Source organism: Penicillium verhagenii, assembly GCF_028828195.1.
Source record: "Penicillium verhagenii strain IBT 33310 chromosome Unknown utg000008l_segment0_segment0, whole genome shotgun sequence".
NCBI classification, from domain to species: Eukaryota; Fungi; Ascomycota; class Eurotiomycetes; order Eurotiales; family Aspergillaceae; genus Penicillium; species Penicillium verhagenii.
The window spans coordinates 2049377-2069308 of NW_026643172.1; the positions used below are offsets into that span (position 1 = coordinate 2049377).

Sequence of the window (19932 nt, forward strand, 5' to 3'; positions counted from 1 at the left end):
AGCATATTGACAGCATTCGTCCTCAAATGCTGTCGCGCAGATGAAATGTTTTCTTTCAAAGTGTATCGTTTTTAACTTCGTATTGATGATTAAACATGAAGATGTTGTTGCGCCCAACTTGATTGGGCCTGCAAAACCCGCCCCGGCAAGATGAAGAACGTTGGATTCTTCAATTGGGACGAAAACCTGGACTTTTTTTTTCTTCGATTCAAATCAAGATATCTGACGTCCTAAGATAAATCATAGGCCCCTTTCCCTTAAGCTCGTAATCACCAAGGATTCGTTAGTAAGAGTAAAAAGTGGTTCCCCGTGCGCCGCGAATAAACATCTAAAAAGCTCTCGTCATCCGCGGCTCTCCAGACCTTCAACCAACCACCCTCAACGTACCATTCATCCCCCCTAATGGATTGAGCCGCCATGAACTGTGACTGGCTCACTGCTGACTCCCTTGACACGGCCGCCTGCATGAGATTCAACCGGGCAATGAGTCGTTAACTTGTACCAGTAAGCTGTGTTCGCTGCAGTGCCATCCCGCCTCACTCCCTTGCGACCCTGTCATCCCTTCTCCCACCTTTCACCCGCCCTGGTCCGACAGGACCAAAGGAAATCAGGCTCTTTTGCTAACAGCTGGTCTTACTGGCGACAGTGGCATCCAATCCGGTCAAAGCTGCTGGCCCCGGCCAGCAACCAATGCTGCCCCTCATCCCTGACGACCTCAAATCTGCGCCGCACCCTACCCTTCAATCAGCGACAGAGTGGCGAGGGATAAGAACAGCACAATCCACACCCATGCATAGCCGTGAATCCTCTACGGTACGTGGCAGAGCGACCGACCCTTCCGCACTAGCTCCGACTTTACAAGCCCGCCGCGGTCACTCGGGTTCCAAGAGCCCTGACGTGTCAGCCGGTCGGCCTGCAGGATATGACGCAGGATTGGAAAGACGACCGTCGAATTCGTACGGCCACCACAGACAGACCTCAATAGTTCATGGGATGCAGCACTCACGGAACCCGAGCATGGCAGGTTCAACTGCCTCCAGTCCTCTGAGCCCGGAGCTTATCGCGTCGCTCGGTCGTGGTGCACCCGATGAAGTTGCCATTCTGCCCTCGAAGCTAGACCAACCGGATATTCATTTGAACCATCAGAGTCCCGCCGGAGTGCCATCGACTTATGGGTTTTCGGGGGCATTGAGCACCATTCAAGACACGGATGCGGATGAGAGGATGGATGGTAGTCCAGCAAGTCTGGTGCATAAGCGTATGAATTCGGGAGGGAAATTAAGACGGGATCGGTCCCATAGTCGCTCGCATTCGAAACATCATTCTGAATCAAAGACAGTGGGTGAATATGCACTACACCATTTATTCAACTCGGTAGGAAACCCCAAGACCGGAAGAAAGTTTTGAGAGAGTGATTGCTAATGGAAGGTAAAGTTCGTTGGCCAAGCCGACAGTAAAATTAACCAGGCCATTTTAAAGCTTGGAGATTCGGAAGCTCCCGTGGAGGAGGTGTGCGGACCTGGAGCGGACCTGAATTTCGATCAGTTGATTTCGGCTTTGGGACATATCGCAAGGCTAAAACCCAAGCCTTTGATTGATACGATCATGCTTTGGCGGAAAGGGAAAGGAGATGCGGCCATCACCGCAAGGCAAATGTCAAACGAGCAGGTAAACAAATACCGCTGTGGAGGGGTATATGGCGTCGTGCAAGAATTGACCTTACTGACCTGGAAATCTCCATTTAGCCAAAATCCGGGGTAACTGAAAATGGTGTACTCATGCGCCGTAACACGGAGCCAACTCAACCTCCCGCTGACCCCACTGCTCCTTCAGCAGAAAGGCCACAGCCATCACCCTTCCTTGCCCGTCACGACGACGTTGCGCTGGTCGAACGTCGTGCTACCGTCTCAGTATACCTAGTATGTCGAGTATTAATTGAGATCTTCAACCAGAGTAGCTTAGCGTCAATCACGGTTGACATGGCAGATCGGCTGGAAGACATTGTGTTTGGTCAGCTCAAAACGGTTGATCCTGATCAGATCTCAGCGTCCCCGCTGCGGATGGCAAACTGGCGGATATATGGTCAATTACTGGGCATCATGAGCGAGCTTAACTTCACTTCTGTTGCGAACCGCTTCCTGGTGGAGCTAGATCGTTACCAAAAGGAAGAAGCATCCCGAGGGCCATCACGCGAGGGAGATGCAAAGTCCGAGTTGCTCATCCTAGGCATGAGATACCTGCGTCTCCCAATGGCCACAGACAGCTGGCCAAAAGCTTGCGATTTTATGCGTTCACTTGCCCGTTTATTTGTGAATGCCCACGGACAAAAGATTAAGCAGGCCTACTGTTACGTGATTGAGAAACTGTTATTGCCCGTGGCAGCAAATCCCATCTGTGACCTCTCGTTGCCGAGGTGGAAAGAGTTCCTGGACCTGGTCCAACCCCGCTTGGCGCAGTTACTGACTAAACCTCGCCATTGGAGTGCCGCATTCTCCTTAAACGTGTTACTGCTCTGTATATCAAATAAGGACACGTTTTCTTCGCAGTGGATGTCCATGATTTCCAGCCTGCCTCCACGACTCAAAGATCGTCCAACACGTGCCCCGGCTCTACAGGCTATATGCCGCCTGGTTTGGACCTACTTCTTTCGCTTTTCTGACTCTCCTACCACAACTCTCCGGAAGGTCGAAGAAGTGGTGAAAATAGCTCTTCCAACAGGCAGGCGGACCTACCTCAGCGCGGAGCCAAGTATCGCCGATCCTTTGATTCAACTGATTCGAATGATCGGTTTCAAACACCCCGATGTCTGTTTCCGTACGATTATATTTCCTTTAATTAATTCCGACTTGTTCCTCTCGGGTCGAGACCTGAAGATCGAACAAATGGAACCGGAGAAAATGGTAATCGGAATCCGAGCCTTCCTTGCAACCATGTCAGATCTTGAAACAAGCGACCAGCTCTGCCCTCCTTTCCCAACAGGCTCTCTCCCGAACCCTTTCATGGATACCTCAAGCCCAATCAACTTCCATCGTCCACAGCTACTCACTGAGCCCAAGTTTGGTGTGATTTCCGAGAAGTCAGACCCATCGTCTTCCTGCCCGGTTAATATCTCGAGACTGAGTGATAATGTCAAAGAATACTACCTACGTTTCTGTGAGGTTCTTGGCAAGATTACAATTCTTTGTGATAACACATTTGGTGGCCAGGCAGTCTTGGATGAGAAGTTTGGCGGCTCAACGCCGAAAACCCCCATCACAGAGGCATTTGGGTTCGGGCGACGTGATGACCATATAAATACGCTGGATCAAAAACAAGGGTTTTATGACCTTCTCCACGTGGCCGTGCAAGCGTTACCCCGTTGTCTTTCAGACCATATACCATTTAACTCATTGATCAACCTCCTTTGCACTGGAACTGCTCACGTCCAGTCCAATATTGCCACGTCCTCAGCAGATTCGTTGAAGGCGATCGCCAGACAATTGCATGCCCAGCAGGTAACTATCGGATTCGCGAGGTTCATTTTCAACTTTGATGCCCGGTATTCCACCATGTCTGATGAAGGCATGCTGGGTCCTGGCCATATAGAGTCGACATTAAGACTTTATGTCGAGCTGTTGCAAATTTGGATTGATGAAATCAAGCAAAAAACCAAGGAAGCCTCCTCGGATCAGCTTGAAAAATCCATTTCGGGCAGTCGAGCTCTACACCTTGATCTGTCAAGCGTCCTCGCTCATGTGGAAGAGATTGAGTCTCACGGTCTCTTCTTCCTCTGCTCCCAATCGCGACGAGTTCGAGCATTTGCTATCAACGTTCTACGCCTCATTACCGAATTTGATAGTGCTCTGGGGAAGGAGAACACGCGGATAATCAGAATTCTGGAAGCGAATTCTTCACAGATATTGGATGTCAATGACGAGCAGCTCACCGTTGCAGAGAGGAGTCGAATCCAAAAAGGCAAAAGACGAAGCACTTCCCAAAACACCCTCATCGAACTCTGTAGCAGCGAGGTCTCATATGACTCGACGCTTTGGGCTAAAGTTTTTCCGAAAATCATCCGCGTCAGTTTCGAGACATGTCCGTTTGCCGTAACCCTGGGAAGAGAGATTGTCTGTGCCCGTCTGGTTCAGATGCATAAGCTCATTTCATCACTTGCTGAAAGCACGAGATTCCCGCAATACTCACCAGTAGATATCTACCAACGGGGTCCAATGGGACGAAGCAATGTGACTGCGGAAATTCTGGTCGAACAATGGAAACTTTACCTTGTCATGGCCTGTACCACAGTCACTAGCGTGGGCGCTCAATCCCAAAGTCAATTGGCGAATGCTCAGCTTCATGCTCGCAAGACGTCGAAGGGAGCGCAGCAGTCCCAAGACAAAATCAGCTCTGCGCGAAGCCTCTTTGCATTTGTTATTCCGCTCCTTTCTGCTGAACGGGATTCTATTCGAGCCGCTATCGTGATTGCCCTTGGTTCCATCGCCAAAAATCTTTACAGGACCTTGCTAGAATCCCTTCAATATGCCGTGACAACATGCAACGAAGAAGCTAAAGTCCGGATTGGTACCCACCATCGTACGCCTAGCAGTCCTCGTCGAAACCGAAAAACAGACCGCCTTCGCACTGAAGTCACCCACGTGTATAAACTCACTTCCCATTTCCTTCGCGAACCCGATGTGTGCAACGACGACTGGATCGTCAATAACCTGATCACGTATGCAAAAGATATCCGAATTTTCCTCAGTGATGCGGAGGTTCAGAATGACTGGGAATTTCAACGGCTGCGATTTCATTACTGTGGCTTGATGGAGGAAGTATTCGAAGGCGTCAATCGGACAAAAGATCCGTCTCGCTGGATTCCCTTTGAATCTAGAAAATCCTCTTTCTCATTGATGGAAGACTGGTGTGGTTACTCCCCCAACCAGGCTCACATCAATGAACGAGAAGACAATATGCGCAAGTTTGCCATGGCCCAACCGCAAGACGGTGGCGAGTTGCGTAATGCCGCTGCTGCAATGGAGATTGAGAAAAAGAATCTCCGAGCAGCTGCTTTGAGTGCAATGGCCTCTCTGTGTGCTGGCCCGATTAGTATCACTACAGAAAGTGGATCGGTGCTTCAATTTGACGTCGGCCGTATGCTTTCTTGGATTGATATAATTTTCAATACCATCAGTGATAAGTGGCATTCGATCGGCCGTCGTGCTTTGAAAAACCTTATCATTCACAACCAAGAGCATGCTTATCTGGTTGAACGATCTATCGAGATGTGCTATGTGGCTGAGCGACCAAAAGCTCTTGAAAGCTATTTCGAAGTGGTGACTGAAGTCTTGATTGAGTACCCCGACTATCCCCTCCGATTCTGGAGAATTCTAGGTGCTGTCCTCGTAACTCTTGGCAATGAGAAGCGTGAGATCCGGATGAAGTCGGCCAAGCTACTCCGCCGACTTGAAGAGCGCCATCAGAAAAACTCACGGATTCAAGACTTCGATATCAGTATCTCAGATAAGACCACAGCTGTTTACAAGTTGGCTCAGTTTGAGACTTCGAAACGACTGGCGGTTCAGCACTCCGACTTGGCATTCAATCTGTTCTCCGAGTTTACCCAGCACTTCCGTAATCTGCGCCCTGACAGTCAACGCAATATGGTTGCTGCAATTCTGCCATGGGTCCAGACTATGGAGCTGCAGGTTGATCCTAATGGTGGGCCAACCGGCAGGTCTTACATGCTTCTTGCAAATCTCTTTGAGATCACCATCCGCTGTAGCACCATTCTGCCAAATCAGGTCCAGGCATTATGGCAAGCGCTGGCCACCGGCCCCCACGGAGGTAACGTTCAGCTGGTTCTTGACTTCATTATTAGCCTCTGCCTAGAGCGGAAAGAGCAAAACTTCGTCGAATACGCCAAGCAGATCGTTGTATTCCTGGCAGGAACTCCCGCTGGCTCAAAGGTCATTGAGTTTTTCATGCAGCAAGTCGTTCCAAAGAACATGGTGCAGGAGCGAAAGGATCTGACTCCGCCCCCACCTGATCTCGCGAGCTTGCCTTACGTTGCTGACCTAGCGTCGGTACTTCCTGTGGGCAACAAACAAGCCGGTCTTTCGCTTGGACAGGTAGCTCTAATTTTCCTCGTTGATCTCATGGTGGCGCCCGTCACACTAGCTATGGAGGACGTTATCAAACTTCTGCATGTGGTACTTATTCTTTGGGATCACTATACCGTGACTGTGCAAGAGCAAGCTCGTGAGATGCTGGTTCATCTAATCCATGAGCTCATTGCTGCTAAGCTAGAGGATGATGCGCCTGCAGGCGCTCGACAATCAATTGAGGACTTTGTCGAGGCCATTCGGAAGAGTGACCCAGTCGTTGTCTGGGAGTATGAGGAGAACAATGGGAAAGATGAAGAAGTTGATGATCGCCGAGTGCCGCCTGCAATGGCCGCCGCAACTCGAGATGTTATCAAGTTTTTCAGTTATGCCTATGAGGGTGTGGGTGAACTCTGGGCCAAGGAGGCGCTGAACTGGGCAACCTCATGTCCTGTTCGTCATTTGGCATGCAGGTCATTTCAAATTTTCCGTTGTATTTCGACCTCATTGGATTCACAAATGCTGGCAGATATGCTTGCCCGCCTTTCGAATACAATTGCAGACGAAGAAACCGACTACCAGACCTTCTCCATGGAGATTCTCACTACCTTGAAAATCATCATCAGTTCTCTGGCCCCGGCGGATCTCTTACACTATCCACAACTTTTCTGGACGACGTGTGCTTGTCTCAATACTATTCACGAGAGCGAATTTATCGAGACACTCGGCATGTTGGAAAAGCTCCTGGACTCGGTGGATCTCAGCGAGCCTGCCGTGGTGGCACAGCTTCTTGAGGGACAGCCACCTAAATGGGAGGGTGGATTTGAGGGTCTTCAGGATTTAGTATTCAAAGGACTTAAATCTTCCAAGTCATTCACCCGTACGTTGGATGTACTCCATCGCCTCAGTGGACTTGCCAACAACCCTCTCATCGGAGACGGAACACGACAGCTCTTCACGATTTTGGCCAACCTGCCTCACTTCCTCGAATGCTTCGACCAGGATTTCTCTGATCCCAAACCCGTCATGCATGCTAGTTTACTGGCTCGCGTGGCGGAGATCGAAGGATGTCCCCGGCTCGCCGCATCCTTGTTTGGTTTTGCGAACCAGCAATACAAGACCGAGGCTGTTTTCCTCGATCATATAATCACAGAGATCAAGTCGTACTACTTCCCGCAGCTGGACTTTCAGTGCCTGATCTTCCTTATGGGGCTTCTCACCAATACAACGGATTGGTTCAGAATTAAGACCATGAAGATTCTCTGTGTCTTGATCCCTGAGGTCGATATGCGCCGCAATGAAGTTACATGCCACGGTCCGGATCTGATCTCGCCTTTGTTACGATTGCTGCAGACAAATTTGTGTCCACAGGCCCTTGAGGTTTTGGACCACATAATTACTGTTTCTGGCAATCCAATGGAGCGTCATCATCTTCGGATGAGTATGGCCTCTGCGACTTCGTCGCGTGCTATACGCAAAGAATACGAGCGGATCCAAAGTCTATATGGAATTCCGGAGCCAACAGGCTGGTCAGTCCCGATGCCTGCGACACAGTCGACCATGACTCGCCATAATGTTCACGCGGTCTTCTACACCTGTGCTGAAGCCGAAGATATGAATCGTCGGGACACCTTGACCCCTGATGTGGAGTTCCGTGCCGATGAGTATAATGACTCGTACTTCCCAATGAGGGCCGATACGATGAAATCAATCGATACACAAACCGACGGCAACATAGGTGATATTGTCCAAAAGCTGGACAGCTTGGATGACTTCTTCGAAGATACAGATAATGTTCCAACGCTCAACCCGGTGGCTCCGCCCATGCTACGAGGATTCACTGGAAGCTACGTTGACACCAACGCCCATCTATATGACCAGCAAACTGCACCTATACTACGCAAGTCTCTTGCAAGAACTGGGTCCACCTCTTCCTTCCACAACGGCCTTGCAGAATCCCGCCCACCCAACTTCCGCTTTGACGCTCCTGGCATACCTTCCCCAGTAAGCGCAGTGTCTCAAAGTACACTTGGCATAGGTCTTCGGCCCGTCTCGCACACACGGTCCGTTACTTCACCTGCCAATAATCTTTTTGTCCACACTGCTCCGACAGGCTCTCAAACCACTCCTCTATTGAGTTTCGGTGACTCGGCATTCCTCTCCGATGATGACATTGAAGAGACACAATCGGATTTCGAGGACCGCCCAACGACCGCAAGGCGAGTCCATCCACCAATGCCACCCATGATCCGCAGCGCAACAGAGGGCGCCGGTTCGCATTCAATCGAATCTATGATCCGCAGTGGCATGCGTCGACTAACCGGCGGCGCGGCCAATAACCGTGAAAAGGAACGCCAACGCGATCTCCTTCGTGCCCAACACCGCGCTATGGTCCAAACTGCAAATTCTCCCCGTGTTCCCAAAGTACCGGAGGAGTACCTTGCTGGACCAACAAGCCATCCCACGTCACCAAGATCCTAGAAGCGTGACCCAAATAGCGTCTTTTCCCGTACCTGTTTGTTTGTTTGTTGTTGTTTTCCCCCTCTTATATCGTCTACTGTGCACTCTTTTGCCTTCTTGATCTCTGCTTTATTCCCCAGTATAACTGATCATTTTGAGGGCGTTTGGATCTTTCCATATATATCATACCCTCTTACCTATCCTACTATTTATGCATGCCTCTGGGCCCTCACTCTTTGCCTTTTTTCGTGGCATGTGACCTACATATCTGTATATTATTTCTCTATCATGCATGTTGATAGATGTGCTTTGACCACTGGCGTTAGTCATTCACGAGGAATATGATACAGGATATCCATAATGTTCTTTCCATCCTAACTTAATCTGGATGCTTCCAATTGATAGAATGAGTTTCCGGGCGATGGATTCATGGATCCATATAATGTTGTAGGTAAGTGTCAGTTGACCTTCGAACTTTTGACTTAGCTCTGAGTTATAAAAGAACCGGGGCTGGGCGGTCCGGTACATACATAATGCCTCTCAATCTTGGAACATTGAAGGTTGTATACTCAATTTAACTCCGGGTACATGTGCCAATTACCTCAGTTGACTCATTTTTTTTTTTTTTGCATCCCTTCTGGAAGCTAAGAATCATCGTTGCGGGCCTCAAGATACCGTTATGCTTGAAATGCCCATTAAAATACCTCTTTGCTGTGACACGGCAAGCGAAGATAAAATGATATTGTACCAAGGTCCTATAAACTTAAGAAAGACACATACAGAGAAGAAAGAAAAGAAAAAGAAAAAGAAACAAGAAACAAGAAGGGAGGAACAAGCTTAAGTTCCTTAAGGTTGAACCAAGACTACTACTAGGCTCCGTTCGGAAATAGAGCAAAGACCATCAACCCGCAGACTGCCAACCTGCAAACCGCAATAGACACGTGCAATATACACGTGCAGCACGTAGATCAACCCGCATGACAAAGACTATCAACATGTACGTGCGACATCTGCAATGTTGCTGCAGTGTTCACATGTGAAATTTGCACCGCATACTGTTGCGACTGCCAGGAAGATTCACGTGCCATATATTACACCGTCATTCAAATGTTCAAAATGAGATACCATAGTCACTACCGAATTTCCAATGAATACTGTTGCTACTGTGGTATTTGAAAGCTATACTTGTTTGGCATCGTGTTACTTTTTCTGAACTAACAACTCAAAGGATACCTACTGACCAGGTGGCCATGCCTCCGGTATATAAGCAAGCACTAAAACTAGGCATATGTATGAAAAAAAGTGTCCCGCAGTCTTAAATGGAGCCTTTGGGATTTTGAGGTCATAATGTAAAACAGAGGTCAAAATGTAAGCTTTCAACACTTGAAGCAGGTCATTTATATCTGAAAGTTATTCGATGAAAGACAAACATTGATTTTTGAAATAAATTTCTACGAGATACGAGTACTATGTTAAGAGGAATAAGATAGTTGGAAGTGAGAGCTTCTCTCAGACTTACTACACTGTAAATCTACCAATGAGGAGGTTGTCAGAACCTCGATGTCGATGAGGTTCTGGGGGAGAAACGAATGGTAATGAGGGGAAGAAAGAGACGAAGAAAGAGGAGAAGAAACAACTGTATTGGTATCCTTCTACTGCTGAGCGGGATGGAGAGGAAAGGAGGAAGGAAGGAAGGAATGAGAGAGAAGCTCTCACTTCCCTAAGCTACCGACTAACCCTAGCCCTCTCGCACACAAAACCAACCCAACCCACGCGCTGGAGCATCTGGAGCAGACCATGTGATACATCACATGGTTCACAATCTCCAACAGAGGTGAAGAAAGAACAACTGTGTTATTCTTCTCAGCTAGGGGGATGGGGAGAAAAGGAAGGAGAGAAGGAAAAGAGAGAGAAGCTCTCACTTCCCCAGACTACTAATGCTACACAACACGTGCTGCAGCTTGACCAGGAGCAGACTAGTATATGACCTGAAGTCATATGGTTCCCTTCTACTGACACTCATTACCATTCGTTTTCCCCAGATCTATATCGTAGTCCTGCTAGGTACTACTAGTGCCCAGATGACCAGAATGATCTGATAGGGTGATGAGAATGATTGAAACACTGAAAAAAAATCTTGCTTACTAGATCAGATAATTACTAATACCTCTGTAGAGTGTACTAGTACTACTAGTAGTATGTATGAATGAGGAATCCATTCGAAGACGCACGTGACCCACTGGTCATAGGCCCCATGTGACCCACATAGTGCCCGATACCAGCCACTAGTAAGCTTCTGCCAGCCACATCCACTCCTGTACCCGCGTTCTGTACCCACTTCCCCGCAGATAGCACAAACTCAACATCTCGGAAAGCGTCGGCGTGCGGAGAACGACCAACCGAGGCCTTGATCCCCCGCCTTCACGTCTACTTAAGGATACTATTCACCCTTTACCCTCCCGATCACATAAAGCGATAGTGCCACGCCTACCGAGATTCCTTCCAGCTGAAATCGAGCCATGCATATCCGATTCACCCTTGCCTCTCGGGCTGGCGCTCGCAAGCTCGGAACTGGTCGATTGCTGTCGGCCAGCCAGTTCAATTTAACACGAGAGTTTTCAACGACCCTGCCCCGTGACGCAACGTGGGGGTTTATTGGGCTGGGACAAATGGGTACGCAGGGCCCTCGGGAAACCAACCTCCTTGTTTCAATTGGACCTCCCAACTGATTTTCCTTAGGCTACAACATGGCCAAGAACCTTCGGGCCAAAATTCCAGCTTCGGACACCTTGGTAGTGCGAGACGTCAATGAGGCTGCTGCCAAACGCTTTGTGGAAGAAGCGCAGGAGGTAGCTCGCAATAACGGGGCCGGCGCCGACGAATATCGAGTTGAGATTGCAGAGAATGCCCGGCAACTCGCAGAAAAGTCGGTAAGTACTAATACTAGACCCCACTGTATACTTCCCTCAGACATTCTATCCACATTCTCTTTTCGCTGTATAATTTGCTGGTGCCCAATACATATGCACATATTAGTAGACATGGCTATTGGCCGCCTCATATACATCCATGGATACATATATTTTGTTACTTGAACTGACTCTGTGAGTGTCACACATAGACTGTGATTATCAGCAGCCTCCCCGAGCCAAAACATGTGACTGAAGTCTTCCATTCAATTCTCCAGCCAGGAAAGCTCCCTGTACTTGAACAGGAGCGCCTATTCATTGACACCTCGACCGTTGATCCCATTACATCCAAAGAGGTCGCCAACACCATACATACCGCTCAAGCGGGGCGTTTTGTAGACGCCCCTGTCTCCGGCGGTGTAGTCGGAGCTCAAGCTGGCACTCTTTCCTTTATGTTTGGTGCGCCATCACAGTCAGAAGAGCTGATCAACCGTATCAAGCTTGTTCTGTCACTGATGGGAAAAAAGATGTGGCACCTTGGCGAACCGGGCTCTGGGGTGTCGGGGAAACTAGCCAACAACTATATCTTGGCCATCAACAATATTGCTACCGCAGAAGCCATGAATCTGGGAGTCCGTTGGGGCCTAGACCCTAAAGCACTGGCAGAGATGATCAACTCTTCCACCGGAAGATGCTGGCCTTCCGAGGTCAACAACCCGGTGCCTGGAGTGGTTGCTACTGCACCTGCGTCCCGTGGCTACCAAGGGGGATTCGGGGTAAGTTTGATGCACAAAGACCTGCGACTGGCACTCACGGCTGCCGAAAAGTCTGGCACACCTTTGGCTTTGGGTGAACAATCTCGGCAAGTATATGATGCCGTCGAGACAGCATACCGCGGCAAAGATTTCTCAGTTGTTTACCAGTGGTTACAAGATAAATCGAAATGATTCACCTTTATCTTATCATCAGACAGATTGCCTATTGTCTAACGCAGCATACATTGATACTAGATACAGGCATCTGAATAATAATAATGGCTGTGATCTTCCAGATGTGCTCCAAACATTTGAATGACATCATATTCCAACATTCAACCATTCAGGTTCAAATGTTTGCCTTTGCCTTAAGGCTTAGATTCCATCCATGGATGTTTGTCAATTTACCAACGTCACATCTTAAAATTTAGTACACATGAGACATCTGGACAATTATCCAGATGTCTCAATGATCCGTTTAACATTTGAAGTATATTATACCTGTGAGCTATAAGCCCCTGGAGGCAATTTGATTGATTTATTAACATTCATAGCTACATACTAATTAATTATGATAGATAATCCCTCTTGGTATTGCTGCAACTAGATCTTGTATGTGCATACATGATCCACATCAATTGATGCATTTAAGAGCAGGCATCGGTCTAGAGAAGGATGTATGCTGCCTACTAGTATACATCATAGTATGCAAAGTATGTGCTCAATGCTAAGTCACTGGATTTCCCTAATACAATACAGGCCCGTGACTGCCCGTGACTTGATGTTTGTCTCAATTGACTCAATGACGGATGTAGAATGTATACATAGTATACTATACACTAATAGCACTTGAGCCGATAAGTGAGCCTAGTAGTCTTGAACATTATCGGAAGAACCCGTGCGAGGTTCATGACCTGCCGTCCCTCCTTCCCTTTCTTCGTTCTTTTCCTCTTTTCCTCTTCTTCTCTCTTCTCCCAATCCCCTCATACCACATTTTTCTTTCGCTTCTCTTCGTACTTTCATCGATCCGTTCAAGACGGCTCCAACGTTCGTCTTATCATCAACATAGCTCTTCGTTTGATATTCGTTCCCTCCCTTTATCCTCGCTCGTTCATCTGTTGCCCAGCGGAGCACTGCTCCATTGAGAGTCGAGACCACCTTCTCGGCTGAGAAAACGCCCAACTGCCCATTTCAAAACTGTTACCGTCCAAGCCCAAGCCCTGGAATCCACTCAACTTTTTATTATCGTGGCAGGCCGAACCCAAAAAAAAAGGTAATTTCGACAATCCCCTGTCAAAATGCTTCAGAGCGGCTGGCTTACTTCATTGATACTCGTTTAATATAGGACGCAGCCATCCATCTTGCGACGTTGAATCAAGACGACCTGTCAGGTTGTGGCCACTCACAGGCGGCTCGGAAAAGTTTTCTTCGATCCTAAATAGGATCCTTACCACGATCATCATCATCATCATCCTCTCGCAACTACTATCAATTCGAGCATCTAAATTCTTCCAGAGCTTTTAGCTGGGGATCCCACCCAGCTTGGCCTCGTTTAGTTTATTCAGGGTGTTCTTAGCCTACGAGCCCAGAACCCCTTTTCAAGTCCTCAAACACCATCCATCCCATCTCAAACCTGGAACTGCTTGTCTCCTTCTAAGTCCATCACATCTCCAAGACTTCTACAACTATCACCTGCTCCCGGTAAGTCTGTGAGCTCATCAACATCCATTTCACAGCTGTTACGTGCCAGATCGATTCCAAGTATCGACCAAACATTTGAACTATTTGCCACAACCATCGGCCGTCGTTTCGCCATCATTTCCGCCTCCAATTGGAATCTTAGAACAAGCTACTCTTAGGTAAGAAGAGTCGAATTTCTTAAAAACTTACTCGGCAATCTCTATCAATGCTCATCCCTAACATTTAGTGAAGCAGCAGTGCTTATCGAACTTGCAACTGCCTGAATCATGACCCCGATTATCCCACAAAACCCTGCATCGACAGGACCTGGAAAGCAAATGCCAAAAGCTCCTCCCGCCATGCGCAATGAGCCTGCTTCAACGCATTCTGGAAATTCTTACCGACCAGGTGCCAATGTTTCCGATCGTGACAGTGTTGGTAAGATGGCCATGAACTCAAATCAAGCTAATCGACCCAAGTATGGTTCCAGGAACCATGCACGGGTCCCCATAAATGGACAAAACAACGCACGCTTGGACCACAACCGCCACCCACAAACTACACCTTCAGGCCAGCAATATCTATTTCCCGCGGCCAATCCGCATGGAGGGATGCAGCAAGTTAATCCTTATTTTCATGCCCAGCCAGAGTTTTACCAAAATGGGACTTTTCAAGGCATGCATCCACACATGCTACCGAGTACCTACAATACTTGGCCTGTTGTGTATCAAGGATATGACGCACCCGACAACCATTCATACAACTTAGGTGATCGTATGCGGGGAGCTCAGCCAGAGCTTGCCGCTCCCATGCCCTACCACCCCCAACAATACATGCCTCCTGTCATAGATGCCGTCTATCAATACGGGCCATTGGTACCAAATGTCGGCCAAATGCCAGTTCATTTGCAGTACATGAGAACCCGAAACGGCTATGTGCGACAAGACTTAGATGCTCTCACTAGACAAGAGCCGGCAATTCCTCGTGCCGTGCCCGCAATGTGGACTAATCCCTCTGAGCTTACACTCGCAAAATGTCTTGAGAACCGCGAAGGCATCACCAATGTCTACATTAGAGGTTTTCTGCCCGAAACCACAGATGAGATGCTTGCGGCTTATGCTGTTCGATTTGGAGATATTGAACGCTGTAAGGCGATTGTTGACCTGGAGACTGGTCTTTGCAAAGGGTATGGCTGCATTTTGAAAAGTGAAAAAAAAAATCATTTGGATTGCCACTGACCCCAATATAGTTTTGGCTTTGTTCAGTATTTTACTTACGAGTCATGCGAGAATGCCATTCGGGGTTTCCATTTCCTCGGTTATCAGGCAAGCTTCGCTCAAAAGTCCCGCAACTCTCGTCTGAAGGACTTGGAAGACCGAACATCGACCAACATCTACTGTACCAACATCCCGATCGAATGGACAGAAGCTGTTAGTTCAGGAATCATTCAATTGAGTCGTGCATTATTGATTTTCGATGCTGATGATGTGCTCTAGGACCTACGTCGTCACTTTGAGCCCCACCAGGTGGTGTCGGAGAAAATAAGTCGCGAAGAAAAGACAGGTATGAGTAAGGAAGTGGGCTTCGCAAGGTAAGAAAAGAAGTTCAGAGGCATTGATTTTCCTGGTTCTCGCTAATTTTGCCCAGATTCGAAAGTCGTGAGGTTGCCGAGCAAGTTTTGGACGAGTTTCACAATGTTATGGCGAGCGACGGTGTCAAATTGATGTTACGCTTTGCGGATACCAAATCGCAAAAGATGCTGAAAATGCAAAGTAACGAGCGCCGTGCCTACCGTGCGGGGGAATACAACTACTCTGTTGAGGTGGTCCAAGGATCTACTCCATCTCCTACAGTTCAACGCATGGCACAGAGCGAGACACACCTGACTCCTATTTCCACTGCCACCTATGAGTCCCCCGCGGGAGTCGAGAACGACTGGACTCCAGCTTCTTCCATGTCTCCGTATGTCCCGCCCAAAATGATTCAAGTATATATAATATGTTGACGAGTGTATACTGACAAATTAACCTTAAAAACAGCAACTTTCAAAAGCATCCTCTTAGCAATTTGCGCCAAACCTCTTCTCTGAGTCTCAACAATCTTGGAGAAAATACCCCCGTGACTTGGCCCTCTCGCCGGCAGCGATTGAGACGCTCTGTGACTGACAACACTGGAAGTTTCCTTCAGGTGGCCAGACCAGTTTCTCCAGATGCGCTTACTGACACTTCTGACCCTTCTTCTACCCCTCAAAATGGGATCTCGAAAGCTCGGTCCGTCTCGTCGGTTCCGTTGCGCATGTGTGCTTCTCCTATGGACTTTTCTCCTAGGTCTAGCCTCTAATTCCTGAAAAACGAAAATATTATCGCAGGTCTTCCAACACGATCTTCGAAATTACGTCTCATCATTTTACTCACTTATCACATTATTGATCTTGTCTTACCCATCACATGTCATCTCCCCTCTTTGAACACACCCGGCAATTGACAAATGATCTGCTACCCCAAAAATTGCCAAACAAGCCAAAAAAAAAGAACCAACACTTGGACTTTAGTGTTGAGCTTCGGCTCGACGCCAAGGTCGTTTCTTGCCAACAACTCTGGGAATCCCTGCAACCTTGCAGATAAACCAGGTATCTCCTCCACCCAACCCTTCCGAGTTTGAATCGTTCTTTGATAAGACGGACCCCTTCAATACACGAAAAAGCTCCTGGAATCCTGTCTTGATCCCGTATTCTCTAGGGAAAAAGAGAGGAATCCCTATGCGTTCGACTGAAAAACAGACCCTGCACTCTCAAAAATGGGCTTGTTCGTATCAGGAGCCAGTGCGATGTTACATGTACACTACCAAGATTTGAGGTGTAGCCGACTCCTACACGAGGAAGTCGGTGAGCCCAGAGGCCTTTAATAGCCCCAGAGGAAAAGGGTGACGGGATATGAAGAATGGTTCATCCGTGATACCAAAGGACGCCTGTCAGACCCCTTCAAGCAACTCGTGACACTTCATTTACAACATGGAAAAAGAAACACCGATTACGTCATTTGCCAGCATGGTTTATCAATCTGTCCGCTTGCTATCTTAAGTTCTTAACAACATCAGATGAGCCTTCCCGAACGAGGGGTCTTTGATCTAGCACATGGACTCATTCCCACGCGGAACAAATCGAGAAACACAAATCCTCAATATCAGAATCGCGAAGATCGCCTGGAGCTCAAAGCGTTCCAGGCTCTCTGGCTACGATTTTGAACTGAGATAAATGACACCATTGACACGCTACTCTCGTTACACAAAGTATCCCTTCTGTCGGCTTCAAGGATCAGGACTCTTGACTTGATCTTCCATGCCACTTTCCTTTTGTTGATCGGTCCATCAGATCCCCCATCTCTCCCCAGCAGTGACCTACCCATGAGGTCCAGATATTCAACTTACTTGTCTCCAACCAATCTTGTCTGCACAGGGCTCAGGCGACATTGGTCTTGTCAGAAGCCCTGTTAGGCCTCCCAGCTTTCAATGTTCAGCACGAACGAGTTTCAAATTTCCCAATCTTCAGCAATAACATGCATCAGCTCAACCTTGATCGTCGAGTCCCGTGGCTAATGAACGATTTTCAGTGACCTCGGGAGTCAACCGGCTCTTGCGACGCTTCGACAATACGATTGATTATTTGCGCCAATGAATATGAAATGTGAGAATACCGTCTTTTCTGGGGATGGAGCCAAGGTTCGAGTTGATACGGAATGCCAGTCTCTTGACATCCGCTAACTAATCCGCCGTCTCAACATCTGTGTGCTGAGCCCCGCAAGGAGTCAAAATCTTTGTGCTGGTAACAGCGATAACGATGCTGAGGCCATTGAGGCTGTCCAAAATTTGCAAGCTCGACTCGAAATCTCCTTGATTATGGGTGTCTTTCTCGCCAAATCCAGTCACCATCCTTCTATCCCATGCAAAGAAAGCGCTGGGACTGCCTACACCCATCAACGATCAACGAAACGGTCGAGCCAAATTTTTCTACGCAGCATTATCCTTGCCATCGTTCTCTTCTGTCACCTGTGCTTCGATCTCAGAATTTTTTCTCATTTGATATCCCCTTTAACCTTCAAGTCCCCCGAGTCTTTTTCTAGTACCCCCCCCTCCCCTCTTGATTTTTCCACATTTTATGGAGAAAACGGCATACGGGCATGGTGTCTTCAATTTGTTTACCCTTACTATGTACCTTTTCGTTATGATCAGTTTATTTGGTCCCCATGGATACGTATCGTGTGAACGATGCAAGGCTATCATGTTACTCTCCCGCACGCTGTATTTCTCTATCTCGATTTCTCTTTCTTGATCTTCAATATCAACAAGCTTTTATTATTCTTCTTCTCTTTATTCCCCTTCTGGTTTAGCCATACGAGGAAATATTTTCTGTGCGGCATTGTATGGATTTTATTGCAGCTCAGCTTGGCAACTGCGTAGTAGTCTAATATGATGCGTCTGCCACAAAAGTTTCCAAACATCCCGACTGAATATTAAACACAATCTATAAACAAAGACGGAGAGGGATCGTCGATCTGTGCTGGAGGAAAACCGACTGCCATTATCAACCCAAGGCTCTGACAAACCGAAAGGTCCGCAACATAAATCAATTGCGACCAAGCCTCTCCTCTAAATCCTCCATCAACTTATACGCTGGTAAATAAGTTCCCTCGCAATCGCTCTTCTCATCATCAATCTTCAAGCGCGGATTTGGCAAAGTATCCGAAGTTCCTCCAAGACTGGTGTATCCCATATCATAGAGCTGACAATATTCCAAATTAAGGTGTCGAATGAAAGCCCAAATTTCAGCATAATTCCAATCAATGACGGGGTGGATGCGCATAAAATCAGGCCACCCACCATCAGTCCGGTCAAAATGGGTTAACTTCGCACCGTGTGGGTCTGTCCGTCGCGTGCCCACAAATATAGCACGAACGCCAGGATGGCGTGCGAGGTAATCTTCAAAACTGGATCGCAATGTTGTATGAGGTGGGTCGGTGGTGTATTTCGTTATTGAGAGGTGATAAGCTTGTGCCGAGCTGAGAACAAAGTCTTCCACTGCGGGGAAAGGATCAGGAGGAAGGGCATAGATAGCGGGTATAACGGGGCCATTGGCCAAAGAATCAGCATCTTCGGATGTCGACGACTCGGCATGACTAGCGTATGGGTGAAGACCAGCCAAGAACAGGATAAGGAGAACGAGACAATCCTTGCCACCATTGTAGGACAGTGACAGCCCCGAGAGGTTATACTGAGCAACTGCGCTGGCGACAACTTCCAGGGACGTGCGGGTTGAGCGCTGGACCGAGGCGAGGAGCGAGTCGGGGGGATGTGACTCCGCTAGGAATTGCTGCACGCGGGCATGGATGTGCTCAATCACGACCGGGAGTGGGGGGATGGCCTCGTCGGCCTTGCCATTTATGTGTCCAGAGCCATTGTGCGCGCTCTCTTGAGCTGACCCGTCTCGCAGATCGGCGTCTGTCGCGTGTGCGGTATATGCGGTGGTGGCCGTGTCAGCCCCGCGTTGCCCCGGGGTGGAGATTTGGTCTGTGGATCCGAGGTTGAAAGGACGGAGATGCTCGAGTGCTTTGGAGAGCGATTGAGAGGAGGCTAGCGGCTCTGATGGCCGTGTACCTGGTACAGGGGGTTCGGCCATTGTGTTGGGGGAGATGAGAGACTTGAGGTCGAGGCGGGGGAGAAGTGGGTTTCTCGGCGCTCGGAATCCAGAAAATGATCTAATCCCATGTGGGGATGAGACATGTGGAAACGAAAGAAAGACCGGACAACTTGGGCTTAAAGATTTGCACGTTACTTTATTGATTCTTGAGAAACACATGTGCATAGTGCAAGATCATGGACAAAGAGAAATTAGGTAGTATATCTATAGTGTGTATGCCAATCTGTACCCAAGATTCTAGGTTTTCCCCGCGCCGCGGCTTATCGGTGGAAGTGCATGGAGCCTCGTAGATCTAAAGCAATGCATGAATTGCTTACCCACTGGGTCAATAGAAGAAGTTTCCATTCATTTATTTG

General features: G+C 48.2%; 4 protein-coding genes across 4 annotated transcripts; 3 read left to right on the forward strand and 1 right to left on the reverse strand.

Annotated features, from left to right (window-relative positions):
• Positions 1-417: 417 nt before the first annotated feature.
• N7466_008758 (putative cell morphogenesis protein (PAG1)) lies at positions 418-8561 on the forward strand (the record flags this gene model as incomplete). The annotated part of the gene is made up of 5 exons (XM_057168147.1): positions 418-424; positions 506-586; positions 647-1374; positions 1435-1668; positions 1746-8561. The coding sequence occupies 5 exons, from the start codon at positions 418-420 to the stop codon at positions 8559-8561; spliced, it is 7866 nt and encodes a 2621-aa protein (XP_057018778.1).
• Positions 8562-11059: 2498 nt separating this feature from the next.
• Positions 11060-12396, forward strand: N7466_008759 (uncharacterized protein; the record flags this gene model as incomplete). Its single annotated transcript, XM_057168148.1, has 3 exons — positions 11060-11213; positions 11280-11470; positions 11662-12396. The coding sequence occupies 3 exons, from the start codon at positions 11060-11062 to the stop codon at positions 12394-12396; spliced, it is 1080 nt and encodes a 359-aa protein (XP_057018779.1).
• A 1775-nt stretch (positions 12397-14171) lies between these two features.
• Positions 14172-16224, forward strand: N7466_008760 (uncharacterized protein; the record flags this gene model as incomplete). The annotated part of the gene is made up of 5 exons (XM_057168149.1): positions 14172-15070; positions 15134-15314; positions 15381-15475; positions 15532-15846; positions 15924-16224. 5 exons carry the CDS (start codon positions 14172-14174, stop codon positions 16222-16224), a joined length of 1791 nt encoding a protein of 596 aa, XP_057018780.1.
• Positions 16225-18505: 2281 nt separating this feature from the next.
• N7466_008761 (FAD synthase) lies at positions 18506-19555 on the reverse strand (the record flags this gene model as incomplete). The annotated part of the gene is made up of 1 exon (XM_057168150.1): positions 18506-19555. The coding sequence occupies one exon, from the start codon at positions 19553-19555 to the stop codon at positions 18506-18508; it is 1050 nt and encodes a 349-aa protein (XP_057018781.1).
• Positions 19556-19932: the final 377 nt, after the last annotated feature.